The sequence below is a fragment of the Taeniopygia guttata genome, chromosome 13 (assembly GCF_048771995.1).
Source record: "Taeniopygia guttata chromosome 13, bTaeGut7.mat, whole genome shotgun sequence".
Lineage (NCBI taxonomy): Eukaryota > Metazoa > Chordata > Aves > Passeriformes > Estrildidae > Taeniopygia > Taeniopygia guttata.
In genome coordinates this window covers 2,290,166-2,309,597 of record NC_133038.1, presented here as the reverse complement: position 1 = coordinate 2,309,597, position 19,432 = coordinate 2,290,166, and the positions used below count along the sequence as shown (strand labels likewise).

At 41.4% G+C, this 19,432-nt stretch overlaps 2 protein-coding genes across 3 annotated transcripts; one reads left to right on the top strand and one right to left on the bottom strand.

Moving 5' to 3' along the window:
- Positions 1-830: 830 nt before the first annotated feature.
- On the top strand, positions 831-4,944 carry LECT2 (leukocyte cell derived chemotaxin 2). The gene is made up of 7 exons (XM_002187338.7): positions 831-936; positions 1,495-1,627; positions 2,399-2,550; positions 3,064-3,234; positions 3,534-3,648; positions 4,157-4,308; positions 4,707-4,944. Exons 1-7 carry the CDS (start codon positions 891-893, stop codon positions 4,895-4,897), a joined length of 960 nt encoding a protein of 319 aa, XP_002187374.4. The 5' UTR covers positions 831-890; the 3' UTR covers positions 4,898-4,944.
- A 764-nt stretch (positions 4,945-5,708) lies between these two features.
- Positions 5,709-18,957, bottom strand: FBXL21P (F-box and leucine rich repeat protein 21). Of its 2 annotated transcripts, none has more exons than XM_030283781.4 (7): positions 18,820-18,957; positions 15,404-15,525; positions 13,861-14,001; positions 10,951-11,400; positions 10,213-10,335; positions 9,556-9,727; positions 5,709-8,457 (listed from the first exon to the last, which is right to left on the bottom strand). In XM_030283781.4, exons 4-7 carry the CDS (start codon positions 11,320-11,322, stop codon positions 7,814-7,816), a joined length of 1,311 nt encoding a protein of 436 aa, XP_030139641.1. In that variant the 5' UTR covers positions 11,323-11,400; positions 13,861-14,001; positions 15,404-15,525; positions 18,820-18,957; the 3' UTR covers positions 5,709-7,813. The 2 variants fall into 2 exon arrangements, with proteins under 2 accessions (XP_030139641.1, XP_030139642.1); XM_030283782.4 differs by having other exon boundaries at positions 15,404-15,499.
- Between the last annotated feature and the right edge of the window lie 475 nt (positions 18,958-19,432).

Here is a 19,432-nt window from a genome sequence, read left to right as displayed (position 1 = left end):
TCATTTAAATTTCATATTATCCAAGACATGTCTGTGAAGAAAATCTAACACTTTTCTGTAAGTAGTGCTGAAAAATCAAACTGAAGGATTACCAGAGACACAAAGTACAATTAATTTATTTATAGTACAATAGCTGAAACCAAGAAGGTACTAAAGGCATCACTTTAAAAACTAGAATTACCGAACCCAGGCCAGTTTTACCCATGCAACGTGGGTTTGCAACTGTTGTTTCAGAACTTGAAGATGTTTTAATAAGTATTGCACTGTTAAAAACCCAGGGTTTCAGTGAACAGACTTCATGGATTTAAGTGAAATAAATTACAATATCAGCTCAACCAGAAAAAAGAAATGTTTTACTGCAAAAGCATCACATAAGTGAATACTCGTTAACGACAAACATTTCCTGTGTTCTTGGTCACAAAGCTCTGGTGGGCACAAACACCCAGGGAGAAATGAGCAGCAAAGGACAAATTGGTGACATCCACTCTGGAGCTTTGACCACCGTTTCCCTTCAGCTCAATCCTCTGAACCACATTTGTGGTTCCTACCATTTTTGGCCTAAATGTGACCTTACTCCAGGAAGGGGAAGAAAAGGTGTTAAGAAACAGCTCAACCAGAGTTTCCTGAAATGTGGGGTCATTTCCATATCTTGCTATTAAGAGCCCAATTATTTTATCCATCTTTCCCAACCAGCTTTAACAACTGCCAGAGCCTGCAGACCACCACAGTTCCCAATATGGCAACACCACCTGCCTGGAGCTGTAATACTTTGCTTGAGACTGATTGGCCAAGACAACGGACTTGGGCTTTCAAAAGCACATAAATACCTCAGGTGGCAGCTGTTCAACATCTTTGACTGGATCAAAGAACACGGGTGACACGGCCCCAAAATGGCAGCTCTCAGTCTGGTCACTCTGGTCAGCTTGGTGTCCACTGGTGAGTTGAGATTGCTGTAATGCAGCTGGGCTTGGCTGGGTTTAGGCAGACAATAATGAATTATTGAAATTCACTTGAACATAAATAATGCTGAGGTTTTTTCCCTCTAGTTTTATGAGGAATGATGGTAATGTGGACAGTTACGACTATTATAAAATATAGAATTAGGTGTGCATTAAGAGACATATATTGAAGTAGTTGGAGGTATCAGAAAGAATCATAAAATCATTAAGGTTTGAAAAGACCTCTAAGATCATGAAGTCCAACCATCAACCCAGCACCATTAGAAAGTAAAAATAATTTATTTCACAAACTATTTTTAAACATCTTTATCTATAGCTTTGCTTTCTTTTTGGTTTATATAACTTAAAGTAAGACATCAGGGAAAAATGGATCAAGTCTATACAGCAGGTTGTATACTACAGTTTCTGAAATGACAAACTCCTTGGAGCTCATGTCTTTCACTTTAAACACCCCATTGTGTCCCTGAATACTTTCTGTTGCACTGGACTCAGAACATGGTTGAATTTTCCTGTTTTTCCTCTTTTCCATGTGAAGTTTTCACCAAGCAGCTGGATGCACACCCGCCCCAACAGCAGCACCGGCACTGGGCTCAGATCTGCAGCGGGAACCCCACCAACCGCATCCGCGGCTGCGACCGATACGGCTGCGGGAATTTCGGCGCTGACAGGTAACACGGCTGCCTGGCCACCGGGGCCGCCTTGCTGTCCTGAATTAAATGTTCAGGCAGGAGAAAGTACAGTTACACAGAGCTGACACTCAGAATGAGAGAATACTGTTCTCTGCAGGACCTCTTACTGATTTTTGGGATATTCTCGGCAATCTTACAGAAGCACAGTGATGCCACTGCTGACAACAGATGCAGGGGTGAGGGAGCAGGAGTGTACATGAATGACAGACAGAGTACAGGAAATGGAAGTATTTCAAGGATTTGTGCCATTTACCCTTGTTGCTTATACTCCAGAAATTTAACCAACACTCAGCAACAGTTTACAGGAAGCTGAGAAAATGCTTTTATATGTAGAATGCATTTTCTTGACATCTCCCCAGACTCTAAAAGTGTCTATCTTCATCATGCAGCTTCCAAATTTGTAAGTGATAAAATGCCAGCCAAGATTCTATTTTACATGGTACAGACTTTTTTGGGGATAAAATGGTACTTTTCTCTAACAGTTTGAAGTATCCCATGAACTTGGGAAAATAAAAAAAATGCTTAAATTTGAAATTTTATCCTACTGTGAAGAAGGCCAGACTAATGTGAACAATTTACAACAACAACAACAACAAAAAAGATGCTTCAAACTTGCTACTTCTGTCCAATTTCATTGCAGGTAAAAAAATTTTGTTAGACAAGCTCCAGCTATCATCCTGCATTAAGTGACCAATTGAAACTTAACATTAACCTTGAGAGATGTCCCTAATTATGTATTTCTGCCTCCAGGCAGAGTAGCAAAGCAAAGCATATGGGTGTGGATGTCATCTGCTCTGATGGAGCCACGGTGTACGCTCCCTTCAGCGGGCAGCTCTCGGGACCCATCCGGTTCTTCCATAATGGAAATGCTATTGATGATGGAGTCCAGATCATGGGAGAAGGCAAGTAATTAACAGCAGGTGTGCTGTGAGGTGTGCACAAGTAATCACTTCATTTACTTGAGTGAGGTTTCTGTGGTTCTTCAACTCAGGCACAATGTTGATTAATCTTACATCCTCTCTAGTACATTGAAATATTGGAAGACAGCACCAGCAGGATGTGGTCCTTTCCTATGCTTTTCTTGGAGAGGAGGGAAGAAAGGAGTTGAAAAACAGGTAGCAGGAAAATAACAACCCCAAATCAAAAAATAGGAAACGGTAAAAATAAAGCAACGGAAATATATCCTCAGTTTTGCTGAGAGGATGTTTTCCTGGCTCTATTTTCCAACACCCTTTTTTCCTTTTTGCCCTGACAAATATAGTAATTTTGATTTCACCATTGTTGGTACCTTGACTACATTTCTGCTTGATCCTAATACTCTCCAGTAAGAGGCTGGCAGAGAATGCTTCTTGCTCACCCCAGGAGAAGATGCAGCTGATGTTTCCTGACCCCGCTTCCTCTCCCGTCTCTCCCAGGTTACTGTGTGAAGCTCGTCTGCATTCACCCCGTCCGGTATCATGGCCGAATCAACAGAGGGCAACGACTGGGGAAAATGCTGCCAATGCAAAAAGTATATCCTGGCATTATTTCTCATATCCACGTTGAGAACTGCGACCACTCTGATCCTACTCATCTGCTAACACCTGGTAAAAAAAACCTTAACAACAGAAAATGCAATTCAGAACAAGAGTAGATTTGTACTCTAGGACCTGTGATACTCTTTTTGAATTTTTGTATTTAAAGCATGTAGAAATATTAGCTTAGGCCTACATTTAATTTACATTTCCTAAAGGATTACAAATTTTATGGAGAAAAATCCAACTAGAAGCATGGGATGTAACGTCAGTATGTTCTTACCTAACTGTAAATTAAACATAGTAGTTGCAAACATGCAAGTGATAAAACAGTCTAGAACTTTGATGTGCTGTGTTCCTGTGTTTCAAAGCTGTTCCACCATTGCCACAACGGGATGGGCGCTGGGCTGCAGTGTGTGCTGGGAACCCTACCAACGAGATAAGAGGCTGTGATAAGTATGGCTGTGGATACTACGGAGCTCCAAGGTAATATATAATTGGAACACGTGGGGTTTTGTTCTATTTCCACTGAAGTAAGAATTAAACTTTGTTTAGGTCACATAAAAATTACAGCCTTGAAGGCTTAGATTGGACATGAGAAACTTTTAGGCTGCCCATGTTGTTTATAACACCTCTCTGCTTGGAGCTTTTTATCAGACTAAGCCATGCCTGACCTGACCTAGTGTTGTGAACACTCATGACTCAAGAGAAGAGTTGGACTTGATGACCTTCACACAACGAACCTTTCTGTGACTCTATGGTTTTATTACTCTGTGGTCTTTATTTAAAGACCTGGAAGAAAGGCATTTTTCTCCAACAGGTCATCACCCTACATGACATTGCTTCACCTACACCTTTTCAGATCCTTCAGCCAGTTTGCTGAGACTGTTTCTGTCCTAACAGCCCTTTTCCAGATCTCACCACGTGCTGCCTAACCTCTCTCTGCAGCAGTGGGCCTGACCAGAGGTTTCTATAAAGATGTGTTTGTTTTCAGGCGCAATGGCAAAGGGAAGCACCGGGCAGTGGATGTCATCTGTGCTGATGGGGCCACCGTGTACGCTCCCTTCTCTGGCCAGCTCTCCGGGCCTATTAAATTCTTCCACAATGGAAATGCCATTGATGATGGAGTCCAGATCAGGGGACCAGGTAAATAGCTGTCATTTAACATTTATTTACCTTGAGCTCATATAGGATGCATTACCTTGCAGTTAGCCAAGTTTAGCCATGTTTTCTTCCACTTACATACAGAACTTTTTGCTCCTGCTACAATGCAAATAACTGACTTCTGCAGAATGTCTTCAAGCTTTTCCCTTTCCTACAGCTCAAATTCCCACCTTCTCCTTGCCTTCCCTCTTCTACCATGTCAATCACTCCAACCACTACCTAATTTTTATGATCACAGTATTTCTGCTATTTTGTTATTTCCACTATTGCTATCTCAGTGGAAAAGACAAGACAGATATTGTTAATATTTCTGAAATGTAGTACAGAAGAACAAATGCTTCATCAGTCATCTGAGGTTTTCCCTCTTGTTTTTTCACCAGAGTTCTGTGTGAAACTACTCTGTATCCATCCCGTAAGATACAGTGGTGCAATTTCCAAGGGACAAGTCCTTGGGAAAATGTTGCCGATGCAAAGAGTATTTCCTGGGATCACATCTCATATTCACATTGAGAACTGCGACCACTCGGATCCTACAAGCAATCTTGAAAGGGGGAAAGGGCAAAGAGATTGAAATGGAAACACAGTAAATTCCAAATAAATCCATCTCAGCATCCAAAACTTGTTTTTCTTCCCATGCACACTTCATGCTATCACCTATCAATACTCTGAGCCTTACACAAGCAGTGTCTGTTGGATGGCAACAGATAACAAAAAAACACAAAACAAAAAAAGATTTGAGTTTTTGTTGGAATTCGCATTTACCAGAGAATCAGGAAATTAGCAATGACTAGCTATAAGCTTTCTCCAAGTCTGAAAATCAGCTAAAATGTGAAGTGCTCACTCCCTCCTGTGGCAGAGAAGGTGTATTCCTGTCAGCTTCTTCCCCGAGCACCAGCTGGCCTCATTTGTTCAGATCAGGGAAAAGAACAAATAAATACTCTATTCCCAACATTCATCAATGCAGGCCAATTTAACTGGACACTTGCTGACATTCGACAGCCACATTTGATTACCTTAAAGGTCTTTTCCAACCTCAGTGATTGTGTGATTCGTGGCTTCACAGAAACAGTGCCTGTGTGAAAGGGACAATATTCAAAGCAGCCTTTTAAGTTTCCCCCTGAACTGTAACTCTGTCACCAGTGTTTATAAATACACTAACATTGTTCTGTTGGCTAGAGGGAGGACTCCAGGACTTCCCAACAATTCACAAGCTTTGTCCACACTCCATTTTACAGTCTGCATGTCAGGTTTCAGGCACAAAAGTGAAATGACAATGGCTACTTTGCCATTCTGCAGTCTCTCCCAAGGCTTTTCTCATACATTGCTTCTAGCAGGAGAGGACCCCAAGAGGACACAGCGCAACAGATGGATGAGTCTAGTGCATGGATTAAACCACTTTATTACACTTCCATTTGAAGCAAATAACACATATTGAACCAAATACTGTTTGGAAATATTTCAATTTCACATTTATAGTCTCCTGGATTATGAAAGTGTTCAGCTCACAGGCTCCACTAACCAGTCAGACAGATGCTTCTTAACTGTGCAAGAGGCAATAAAGCATTACTGACTCAGGGGTGTGTTACCTCGAATCCCTGGGCTTCCAGCTGGGAACAAGGAGAAAAGGGTGGTTTAACCCTTTAGCTGTTGTTTTGTGGAAGTGGGGGAGAAACTCCCTTATTCTCTGCTGTGAATGCACTGGTTCTGGCTGGGGTAGTTCATTTGCTTGCCAGGAGCTAGAATGGAGCTGTGGATTTGTACTGCAGACAGCACTGGGATGTTTTTGCTGCAGCCGAGCAGTGCTCACAGAGCCCAGCCCTGCTCTGGACTGCCCCAGCAGGCAGGAGGCCGGGAGGCACAGCCTGGGAGGTGACACAGACAGGACAGCTGATCCGAGGGACATTCCATCCTGTATGACATCAGGCTCAGCCTACAGAGCTGGGGAAGGTGCAGGAAGTGGGGTGTTTATGGGTGATGGAGCCCTATTTCCCTGGACATGGCTGATGGAAGTGGTGAATGGATTCCCCTTTTGGGGGATGCTGCCTGTGTGACTATTAAATTCTTTATATCCAGCCATGTGTTTTTCTCACTTTCACCTGATTCTCCCCCCTATCCCTCTGGCTGTGAGAGGCTCAACTGACAGCCAGGGTTAAGCCACGACAGTGACAACCACCGCCAGCAAATTCTCGTAGATTTATCATCAATAGGAAGATGCAAGAAGAGTGGCACCAAAATAATTACAGCAAAAATTTATATACAATGCATTAAAGTTTACAGTGTGCAAAATGTTAACACAAAAATACATACTCTAATTTACATCAACTCACCATGCCTTTCCCCTTTTAAGAAAATAAATATAATACAATCTGTCTCAAAAAACAATTAATAGCAACAAGTTTTAAACAGTCCTGAATTAAATATTTCAGGATTACCTTCAGCAAGTCTTTCTCTAGAAATCAGGGCTTACACAAAGCTCTGGAAGAAACAGGTGAGATTACTACTGTCCATTTAGTCCTCTAAGTGACAATTTTAAGTGCTATAAATTCTTGATTCCAAATAGAAATGGATCAAAGACAATTGTATTGCATTTGATCTTTCCTTTTTACTAGCTACATTTATGAAATCTTATTTCTTAGCAAGGAAAGCGTGGAACAGCATTCAGACATTAGTCTTTGATTACAAAGACTTGAATCCAAATCCAAAGCTATTCCTTACTGTCCTGACAGTTTCCAAAGTGCTTTATTATTCACTCCAGCAATCAATCTAGAGCCAAACTTATAATCAGTAATTTTAACAAAATCTCTTTCTCATCCTTTTAACACATAAGACAAAAACAACATACTGTACAATGCATTCCCTAGTTTTGTCATCTGACAAAATTACTTAAAGTGCAATTTAAAGCTGGAAAATTTTTTCTAAGCATAAGCTTATTAACATTTTATTATACTGCCATGAATTTAAGCTAGATTTTATCTGATTAACCCGGGATCATGTATTTTAATATACAGGCTTTTACAATTTAAACATGAATTATTTAAAAAAATAGCTATATAAAACATCATGACAAATGATACTGTACTCAAAGTTCTAACCAGCTTTCCACAGATAGATTTCCTAAAGGAAAATAGTTTCTCTTCTGACTAGATCAAAAGAGTAAACAAAGACACAAAAAAAACCTTCCAAAAATGCAAACCCACTTTAAAGTAAATGGAATGCTTAAACTGAAGCTCAGAGAAGGCCAAATTCACTGAAGTTTGAAGCACCTGTAAACCACAGACATACTTTCAGAGCTGTTAAGTACACTTAAATCTATTTTCTATTTCAATATATAATTAATATTTTAGAATGTTTTGCTGTTAGTCTAATAGAGGTTTTCTCAAGGAAGAAAAACTTAAATCTGGAAGAAAGTTTTCACATTTGATTTTTAAATTTTTTATTTGCATAGAAAGCAACACTCCGATGCCACCATTTTATCCACACAGAGAATTTACCACGTCGGCATCATATCAGGAAACCACATTCTTCCCAGGTGTTTGGAGACCTCCAGATGAAGCCGATCTAAGCTGTAATCACTATCTGGAATCAGCACCTCCTCCATGATGGAAAGCTGAGTAAGCCTGCCCCCACACATCTTTACAAATTCAATAAAACCTCTGCAGGTGACTTCACACTCCCCCAGCCCCATGGCCGTTAAGTTCTTGCAGCGCTCAGCAATCTGGATCAGTTCATCATCCAAAGGTTGAAGTCCATTGGCGCACACGACCAGCTCGATCAGCCTGGGGCAGTTCATGCCAATGCGACCCAGCATTGCCTTGCTCACTGCACGACCAAAGTACAAGTGTGTAACAGGTGTTTCCTCTCTGAAGAAAGCATCAAATTCATCTTCATACAAGAAGAAATACATCACAATGTTGACTTTGGGGGAGTGTTTAACAAGAGCATCCCAGCTTTGCTTTTTAATGGTGTGAAACTGAACTTGTCCGGGATTCTCACTCACGACGTCAATGCGAAGGTGCTCGAGATCAACGTGTTTTTCACTTGAAAGAGCCAGCAGCAGTTCATCACTTAGTATGTAGTAGTTCAAAGCCAGCTCCTTAAGTCCATGACACTGATCGGCCACACAAAGAATGCCTGAGGAACAAAAAAGTTTATTCTCTAAAATGAAAAGTGAATATAAGCATAGCTGTTCTCTGTAAAGCTGGCTTGAATTTTCATGCTTATATCCAAACCCCATGAATTACCCAAGTTCTAGGTATCCCCAAACTTTTACAGAGTTTTGGCCATAAACACTTCAGGGTAAAAGACACGAGTCACATTCATCTGGGATCTACATATCTCCTCTTTGCCACTCCCTATGCACAATTTCTTCAGCTTTGAAGAAGCAACTGAAATTGTTAGATTCAGCTGAAGTTGCCACCAGTCCCTATTTCAATCACCGCCACCCAGTTTAACAGCTACAACCTTCTGTGAATTAAGACCTAAATAATGTTAATTTTTCCTAATCTGCTGGAACATGAAGTACACAGATTAAGTCATCTTTTGTGGACTCCAGAAAAGAATACAGGAATAGACCAGACCCAGACTCCCCTTCCCCAGCACTAAGGTTTTGGGAGAAAGCAAAATGAGAAGGGACGCAAAGGCCTCTGAACTTTCAGCAAGGGTGTATTTTGGAAGGAGTGAGTCCTTCACCGACCAATGAGGAAGTCACCAGTCCCAGATCTGGACACACAAGGACACTCCAGAAGCTGGAAACAGAGTCAAACACCACAGGTTTCTGAAATTTGTACACACTCACAGCACCTTGGAAAACAATTGCTGACAACTGTTATAATCTCCTTTATCCCACCAAGCAGTAGCTGATTCATGGATCAGGGGTTCTGTGGTGCTCCCACAGAACACTGGTGAGTGAAGTTTACAAATCTGCACACATTAAGGAGCACCCATTTGGTTACCCTTACACAGTAAAGCAATGAACATCACATCCTTGCACTACTTTTGAAGGCCTCAAGGCCTATCATCAGAGGTAGCAAAGGAGCTGAAGAAAATGAGAAAATATCCCAAGGAGTCCAGAAAATGCAGTGAAGTGAGCAGCACCCCCACCTTCCTCAACCCAACTCATCCACTAACAACCACCTCATTCTTCACCTTCCAACACTTCAAACTCAAGACTAAGTCAATAATGACACTGATACTTTACGACTCCATTTTTCACATACATTCAGTACTCACCAGCAGGTGAAACATGCGGACAGCTGCTCATTTTTAGTAGTTTTAGAGTATCACTGTTGTTAGCAACAAGAACCTTCAAGGAAGGATCATCAAGGGGTGTGTCATCAATCTTGATTGATGATAATGACTTGGAGTTCACAAAAACTACTGTCAATGCTGATGCAAAATGAGCCTATTTAGAGAAATTGAGGAAGGAAAAAAATTCTTATGAAAAGATGAGCAAAACTTCAGTGCTTTGACCTCACATTCTGCATAGGCAAAAAATACAAAAATAAACACTTCCCATGGATCCTGTTTTTCATGTAACAAAGGATTATTTCAATATAAACAGAGGGGATCTTTGTTTAAAAACATGCTGCTGCATGTGACAAAATTAACCTTACACTCATTATTTATCTACTCTGATTTATCATTTCACTGTAATACATTGATAACTACAGGGATAACTGGACACAGTGTTGAGCCTGAAGTATGTGGAGTTTTTCTGCAGAAAAAAAAGAAAGTCTTTACTTTCCAGAAAGTAATTCCTCTGTTACTTCAAAGTAACCAGAGACTGTTTCATTAAAATTACCATCAACTTAAGAACAGAACATTAAGAAATCTAAAGTGGTTTAAGAGTGAATTAAAATATGCTAGTTACAGCTTGTAGAACTTTACCTTAGAGACATTCATGAAGCTTGGTTTTGCTGTAGAGATCAAACCCAGTGTCTTGATAGAACAGTTCACCAACTGAGAAAGGATGTCACAGGCTGCTTCTGCTGACTCAGTGCTACTATCAACCTATAAAAGCAATTTAAAAATAGTGAAGTCATTCTGCAGTATCATTTAGAAAACAGCACCATGGATACTCAAGACTGCAGGCTCCAGATCTACTCAGCTCCCAAATGCAATCATCACAGGCACAAAGTGCAACATTGACTGAAAATTTCAAGACCAGAAAGAGTTCAGGGAAGTTACTATTAGAAAATCTTCCTGAGTGTCACTGCTGGGTAATTCTAGTATGAATACATACCTTAAATCTAAGTCTTGTCTTCAAACAACCTCATGTTACTGCAATACTGTAACAGTACTGGTGCTACAATACACTGTGATATATCTTAAATAATGAACTGATTCAAAATTTGTAAGCCTGAAGAATAACTTTGAACAAATCTCTTATTTTGCCTCACCTTCAACCTCTGTTTTGCACAACATTCACTATTTCTTTACTCTGCAGAGGTTAGAGTGTAGAAAATGGGATAAAGCTGTCTGCACATGTGGGAATAAAATGTTGCAGTAGTTGCATTTTGAGACATAAGACATGCCAGGTACAACCCTTAAGGCAGCTGACACAGAACAGCTGCATCCCCTGTGCTCAGTGACGTGACACTGACCCACAGCTCATCCACAGCTTGCCTTGAAGCTGACGTACTGCAGATGGTCAGCGTGCCTCTTGATAATCTGCTGAATGAGATCCGGATGCGTAGACTTTAAATAAGAAGTGGCTGGCTGGCTAAGTTCAAATTCAAATCTCCTCCAGAGATCTGGGATGTGAAAAACTTCATTCCACCTTCGACAAACAGAAGATGCCCTGGCTCGATCCACTAAAGTCAGGAACTGAAAAACACGCAGAATCACGTGGTGTGGAAGGCTGCCCCAGTCCATCGAGGTGCACAGGTCAGATTCCCCAAACCCTGAGCCATATAAATTCGTTTTCTGTTTTTTGCTTGTCTGTGATGTTCCAGGAGCTTCAGTTCCAGCCACCACCTTCTGCCCAGCTCTCTTCATGGTGAAAGTTTCAGAATGTAACAATCCAATGTATTCAAACTGCACAGGTTCCTGAGAGGTCTCACGTACAACAGGTCTCTAGAAAAACACAGAACATCAGGGGAGGAAGGGAGAAAGGCCAGTGGAAACACAGTATGCAATAACAAGTTAAAAAAATTTAAATACAGCATGTTATTTTGAAAATAAGTATATCCGTATGTCAATGTCCAGTGCACAGATGTTGTCAAGGACCTTCTCCCTCACTACCTTTTATTTTGTACAACTTGGATTGAATCTGGAGAACTTGGACTTGTTACTTTACCAAGTACAGTTTCATGTAGTAGAATATTTCATAGTACAGAAAGAATTTTGTAGGGATCAAGAAGTATTTAACAGCAATTTAACTTAGAAGTAGAAAATTGATTAAATTTAAATTCAGTTGAGAAACTATGGAATCTATTCATTATATCTAAAAAAGGTTTATCAACTAAAAAACCTAATTCATAAACTCCTTTTTGAAACACAGATAAACCTGGAACGTTCAGAAGAGTCAGACTGAAAAGTTTTGCCCACCTTCCTCAGTTTGTTTTTTTCCAAATAAAAGCCAAACAGAGGAAAGTGTCTGAACAACTAACAGTAAAAATCTCAGAGGTCACTTTTCAAAGCAGGGCAAAGTAACTGAGTTCACATGCTGTTTTTCAGCAGGAAAAAGACAGTGACCTTGGAAATGAGCAAACTGCACAGATCTACTTCAGCAAGGGACGTCTGCCTGACGAGCCAGAGCTCAGAAAAGCAGCATAAGAAAAAAGCTCTGCTGTCACAGGCTGAAGCAGTGCAACCTAACCAAGTCCATTCTAGACTGAATTCTATTGTTCAGTCAATTTTCAACAACTGGCTTTGCCACTTCATTTTAGTAGAAGTTGAGGCCCCTTCTCAAATGTCCCACTAACCAGATGTTCATCCAGACCTTCTCTCTTCCCAACCTGTGTGAAGTGAGTATTTTCAAAGCAAGTATGCATTTTTCGAGAAAGAACAGAGCATATATCTATTTTTACTGAACAAACTTCCATGGCAACCCCCACAGCTTGCTTTTTCTGAACTGAAAATTTTCCATAGTATCTTCATTATGGAGGGGAGGGGGAACGGAAGGAAAAAAAACCCAAAACCCCACAAATCTGTGTATTGCAAAAACAGCTGCCAAAATACATACTATCCTATCAAAAATTTACCTGGCATTTTCCCCAACCTATAAAACCTGATCTGTTTGGCTCACGAGTGTCTGATAAACTTCATTTTTATGAAAAGAAAACATGTGTATTCTTTGAGAAACTGGAAAGAAAAAATGTAGCCAGTTTATTAAGGGCTTTTCATACGACCAGTTTCACTACTGCTTGACTTCCTAACAAATTATCTCAATCACCAAAGAATTTATTTTAGCAGTTGTTATACATATTCACACAGTCTATTTAAATTTCCATTAGTGATTGGAATCAGCAATATATACAGACAGATAACCCAGCAACACTCTTTAAATTATATGAAAATATAGTTTTTCTTCTCTGAGTAAACACATGGCTTATACTAACAGTGTCACTACTGCAATGAAGATGCAGGCTCAGCATGAATAAACATTTTGCTATTAGACCATCAAGTTATCATCTACACAACCATGTTTTATGACTTTAGATTACTTTAAGTCCCACAACAAATGGGCACTCCAAACCATTAAGTCTGGATGTAGTAATTAACCATTACAAAACTCTCTCTCACAGTTGATCACAGCATTGCTAAATTTAGCAAAGGCTAAATGCCTTTTGAGTCAAATATACCTATTGCTTGTTTTTCTTCCTCCCTATCCGAAAAGAATTACAGACTTGGCTGTTTACTAAAACAAAAGTCATTAACAAAAAAATGAAATTGAACACATGCTATTGTTTGAGAAGCTTCTCCTTGCTATTGCTACCCTCATGCAGATCTGCAACATCTTGGTTAATGATAGGTTTCTGATAAAAATGGAAATTTCTCCTATCCTACTTGAAACTTACTTGAACTTCATGGGTGCTGATTTGGCTCCCACAGGGAAGCTCTGACATCTGAGACCAACCAGAAAGGGCATTTCCCTAAACCACAGGTCAAACTACAGGCCAGAAGCAGCACTCCAGATGCAGGAAGAGATGCAGCAAGGTATTGCTGATATACACAGCATCTATGCTCTGCCTGCTGGAATTTGGCCAGAACTTGTTCTTGTTGCTACAGCCTTTAGAAACTGCTGTCTCCACAGCACTACAGTCCTTTCTATCCAACAAAATGAATTCCTATTACTCAGTGTGGGATGCAAAGCCAGAAAAAGGTTCCACTGGTAATGCATTGTAACATTTTTAACTAACATGAAGCCCCAGTATTTACTGCAAAAGTAAGAATTCTTATTTCATTCTGAATCCTTATGAACAGTATATATTTTAAAGCACAACTGAAGTTGGCTAAATGACAGTCCCATGTGATATAACCCAGGCAGCATTCAAATGAGAGGTTTACACACACACACACACACAACCCTACCTCCAAAGAATGTGGAGGTTCCTGTCAAGTTACCAGCACCTTTCTGGTATCTGAACATCCATCCCACTGTTGAATCATCCTGTATGTGTGCATGGATTCCTTAACCAGAAGGCAGGGATGGGTCCCAGAAGATGAACCGACCTGTGAAGCCACCAATCAAAGAAAAACTGTTCTGCAGTGTCTGGGAAGCCCACAGACAGGACTAACATCAATTCTGGAACAAAGACTGAGACAAACAGAACCCATTGCTCTGAGGGCAGATGTGGAAGCAGAGCAACAGAATGCAACACATTTGTTTTACCAAATATTATCTGAAAAATACCATTTAACTAAGGGGAAGGTGCAATTGTTGGCAAAAAATAGCTTTTGCATTATCTACAGTTTTAGTCACATAAGCACTCTTGCAACACAGATACACCTCTGAATTCTTGAGTATTACCCAAAGAACAAACCTTGATAACAAATGGTTTTTTTTTCAGACTACCCTCTACCAAAACCATGTGAGTCAAAAGTTATACTTAAAGACAGGACCTCTGATACTTTGACATTTAAAGACTCTTGACTTTCAACTTTACTCACTTTTACTCCAAAAGTATGCTTATTGCACCATGATAATCTTGACAGTAAACAAACAATTGTGGCTAATTACACTGTATCTGGAAAAAAATATATTAATAATGTACAAATATCCTCACACATACTAATGAAAAAACTATCCTGTGTCTTAGTATGACAGAGTATTTTGGTGCACTACAAGAAAACAGACCCAAACCTCCCATATATCCAGTTATCAATTTTACATTATCTGAAGATGCTTTAATGGAATGCTACAAGAACAGTAACCTCCACCTCACTAAATCATGACAGCTTTTAGAAACAGAAGGTATTTACCAGGTATTGTGTTCAACCAGTAATATCATCTTTAGAAACCTTCCAATGCTGAACTTCTCTATTTTTCTTTAAAAATGGGACAAGACTTTAGATTCTCCCAGATCCTATCATCTTTACAAAAACTATTTTTAATTAATTAAATTAATTAATATCAGCTTTACTGCTCCAAGCTTAACAAAGGTGTAGTATACATTACTTATGAATACATGAGAAGCAGCCCCCATCTTCCACACAAAATCAAACTCAAGTGCTGCAATCTGTGCAAGTAATGCTGCTGCTCAGTTCACACACCAGAAAATTTAGAGCTGGGTAGTCATGCTTGTCTATAAAGAGAAAGCTGATATTCATCAGTAACTCTGTGGGTGGCACCTGAAGAAATCTGTCATTTATGGTGGCATTGTATTGCACAGTCTACAAGTATCACGTGTTCTTTCTCTCTCCTGTGAAGTGAGCAGAATCTGCACAGCACATAGAATTCATTTTCGTAAGTACTGTCACTGTCTAACAAATAAAAGGTTTATAATGCCACACATAAACAGCATGCTTAAATAACATTATAACTGAGAGCACAAAACACTGAGATGCAATTTAAAGATTCAACAGAGAAGTGCATTAAGTTTAAAAACCACATATTTTGAAGCAACTTTCTTACCTAAAGAATTCTTCCAAGTTACAATAGGCAATAAATGAGTGAACTGAGGCAGCTGCAGCCATGGGGCACTCACATGCATCTGTCTGCTTTCCCCTCCTGTCCAGATAAAATGCCACAAAAACCTGCATTAGTTTTGGGAAAAAAAAAAAAAAAAGATTTCATATTACATCCAATGCAAAAATGATGGGGAAATACATTGACATCAATTTATAAATATTATTGTTTTTGTAAAGGAGCTTGAGGGGATCATCTCAGAACAAGGCAGCTTATCCCACAATGCAAATATTATCACTGAAAGAAACATGAGGTCAGATTAAGGATAAAAGTGATGGGAAACAAATGTTGCAACTGCATTTACATTTCTTGGTCAACAGTACAATGGAAACAGCAAGTTATTCAGTATTTGCATTATCATTATCACTACTAGTGAATCTTGGTAAACAACACTGCAGCTATGAAAGTAATCTAAGAGTAATGAAAAACAGAGAAAAAAAACCCACCCACCCAAATGTTTTTTCCTGTGTGCTTCCCTTCTGTGGCAAGGCTGTCCAATGGCCTGGGGAAGGGTGTGATGAACACAGAGGCCACACGGCTCAGCCTCCCAGCACAAACGTGCACAGCCCTCCCAGCACCTGCCAGGCCTGGCTGCAGTCACACGGCAGGAGCTGCTCCCGACAACAACAAACACCAGCCCGCAGCCACCTCCCTGTTTATGAGCTCCAGGTGACAGCCCGGGCCACCTGGGAACGTGCATCACAAGGCACTGCAGCAAGGGGTTCAGATTAAAGGTCTCTTGCCTCCCTCCACATTATTTTAATATCACATTACAGGTGAGTTTGTGTTTCAGAGTTTTCTATCACGTGTAATCATTCAAAGCTTTACCCCCAGGAACATCACCAAAAAAATAATAAAAACACAACAAAACCCTGACATCTTTGCTGTGATAATCTTGTGTTGTTTACATTGCTTTTACATATCCCATCCGGGGGTGGGGGATGAGTACCCTTCCACCTGCTCTGAACTCAGGATTTCAGTATTCTTCCCAACACTCCTCACGTGGCCACAGGCAAAAGTAATTACTAACAGTAAACTGACATCTGAAAATCAAGGAAAGGACAATAATATCCTTTTATATTAATAATTGTATCAAATATAGGTAGTCAATAAAGATTATCTACAATGCTCAGCAGGCTTCTGAATTTCACAGAGATGGGACAGGTTACCTGTAACAGCCAAATAACCAAGAGCACCCCTGAGGAAGAGAGCTACTCTTGAACAGACCTGTCCCAAGACTCCTCAGAAGAGAAGGAAGTTCATACTTTTACACTGCAGGTAAGAACTAGCAGATAATAGATTTTAAATAATACATTAAAAAAAAAAGTTCCTGGAAGTGACTGTTAGCAATAAAAACATGATCAGGTGTATATCTAATGTACATCTGAGTGTCTAAGGCCAAAAGTACCATCCAAAGCAACGTAAATCTTAGCTCATGTAAGCAGAAATGTATATAATAATATATTACAGTTATCAGAGATGCAATCAAATATTGCTGTTATGCAAACAACAGTAAATTGTTATCTAAGGTAGTTATCCAAATGATTATCAAAGATGAACAGCAGCAACACAGTCATTGAAGTGAAACACTTTGATAACTGCTGAGATTCACCAAATCTATTAAAATCCTCATTTGTATAAGCAAAGTATCAAAAATTGGTGCATGCCCCCCATCACTCTACCTGTGATCAGTATTTTGACAGCTGCATGTTATCCAACTCAAACTACCTCAAATACACTAAAGCCAACAGGATTCTGAAAAAAAATCAAGTTAATTAACTGTTTCTGCAACTTATCTTGCCAACAGAGCTGGTTAAATTAAGCTAAAGTTAAGACATTAAAACCTCTCCCGTGGCATGGGGGCTTGGTGGGGGATTTGAAAAGTGGTCAGCAGTGGCTCTGTTAAACAAGCCTTCACTGGCTGTTCGCTACTTCCCAGGCTACATCATCAGTTCAAAGAAAAGGTTTATTACTGTAACCAAACATATCACAGATTCAAGCCACAAAGCAGTAACTGTTTCCTCTGATTTCTAGATTTCCCTTCCAGTTCTTAACCCTGGGACTCAACAGGAATTAACAGAACACCATAAAATCAGGATTCTAAAATCAGAAACAGTAGCAACCAAACATAAATGCAGCAAAAATTGAGTCCTTGAAAAATAAAAAACCTTCCAAATAACCAAGCTTGGAAACATTCTGGCATAAAGCAAGCATCTTTATAATTAAGCTTTAACTTTCTAACATCTGGAAACCAGTGTTTACGGACCTGCCTTACGCGGCTGAAATACTGGTCCCATTAATCAGTGTCTTTAAAGAAATGGCATTTCAGTGACAGCACCCGAGGCCACCCCCTCACCACGTTAAGGCTCTCGGAATTCAGAGTCTGTCTGGGGAACAGGAGCAGCACAGGGCAGGCAGCCCTGGAAAACTGCTGCCACCACAAATTCAACCACTGAGTATGGTGCAAAACATAGGTAAAAAACACATTTTAAGCCTAATTCTCAGAAGATCTAGTCCTTCAGGATGATGAGCTCAGAGATTAAGCTTTTTCTTCATCTAGGGCATATCAGACTTTTAATGGGTGGCGGTTTTGCTTCTGAAGAGGATTATTTAGTTTTTTTTAATCAGTCCTTATTTTTCTCAAAACTGATCCTCTGACTCAAGGGATTTACCACATTTTTAGTATGTTTATGACAAACCCTCAGAGTTCTAAAAATAACCACATTCTGCTGAATACATTAATGCTTGCATTAATATTAACTGAAGAAACAGAAATGCACTGCCCCTTTTAGTGCCATTTCGGTGGTGAAATATAGATATTGGGTTTCTACAGATGCATTATTTTTAGAAGGAAGTCATCCCCGCCTTGCCCAACCCCCAAGACCCCTCGCTTTACTCAATGACACATCTGAAGCCGCACAGCTCTTTAGAAAAGCTCTCTTGAGGGTTCACCTACACACCCACGGCAGGAATGAAAAACAATTGTCACTTCCATAGGTTATCTTGAAACCTTCCTATCCGACTTTAACAAGCCACTGCAGCTCTTTACCGGGGAAAATCAGCTGGCGGGCACCGCGCTGCCGCAGCTCGGGGAGAGCTCCGGGGATGGCACAAACCCAGGGCAGCGCACAGCGAGCCCCTCACGAGGCTGGGCGCTCGGGGAGAATTTAAGACGGTTGGTCCATCAGTCCGTCAGACAGACAGACAGACAGTCAGTCAGTCAGTCAGACAGACAGACAGTCAGTCAGTCAGTCAGTCAGACAGTCTCCGCACCCCGGGCTGCCCCCGCGGCCTGGCCTGTCCTCCCCCCCTCCCCCGGCCGCCACGCACAGGCCGGTCCCCGCGGCCGCGCCGCCACTCACCGCCGCCGGTGCGCGGCTCCCTCGCAGCGTGAGGCCGGGCGGAGGCGCGGAGCAGGGCCAGAGCAGGGCCAGCAGAGCGGGGCCAGCACCGCGCTCAGCCCGCCGCGCCCGGGACACGCCGAGGGCGGAGCCGCCGCCGCCGCCCCAGCGCAGGCGCCGCGCGAGGCCGCGGGCGGCGGGCACGTGATGGCGGCGCCATTTCGCGGCGGCCGCCCTCGGCCCGCGGGTAAAATGGGGGGGCTGAGGGGTGGCAGCACCCACAGCACCCACGACAGCACCCACAGCACCACCCACAGCACCGGCAGCACCCACAGCACCCACAGCACCCACAGCACCCACAGCACCCACAGCACCCACAGCCCCCACAGCACCGACAGCCCCCACAGCCCCGCAGGGACGGGCTCTGCTCCTGGCCCTCGCCCTCAGAGCAGGCGGCACTTGGTTCCCCCTCACTAAGCCTCCATCTCAAGCACACAATCATTTACGTTGGAAAAGACCTCTGTGATCATCGAATCCAACCTGTGACCGAGCCCCAACACGTCAAACAGACAGTGACACTGATGGGGGGGATGTGTTCTCGCATCTTTCCGAGCCATTCCCTGGGTGAGGGTGT

Excerpts from the sequence above, each read along its gene's own strand:
- LECT2 (XM_002187338.7), top strand. The coding sequence starts at position 891 with ATGGCAGCTCTCAGTCTGGTCACTCTGGTCAGCTTGGTGTCCACTG. Across the intron at positions 1,628-2,398 it reads GGGAATTTCGGCGCTGACAG|GCAGAGTAGCAAAGCAAAGC; the intron begins GTAACACGGCTG and ends TTCTGCCTCCAG. Across the intron at positions 4,309-4,706 it reads AGTCCAGATCAGGGGACCAG|AGTTCTGTGTGAAACTACTC; the intron begins GTAAATAGCTGT and ends TTTTTTCACCAG.
- FBXL21P (XM_030283781.4), bottom strand. The coding sequence starts at position 11,322 with ATGAAGAGAGCTGGGCAGAAGGTGGTGGCTGGAACTGAAGCTCCTGGA. Across the intron at positions 10,336-10,950 it reads TGCAGTACGTCAGCTTCAAG|GTTGATAGTAGCACTGAGTC; the intron begins GCAAGCTGTGGA and ends TTGCTTTTATAG. Across the intron at positions 8,458-9,555 it reads TCCGCATGTTTCACCTGCTG|GCATTCTTTGTGTGGCCGAT; the intron begins GTGAGTACTGAA and ends TTTGTTCCTCAG.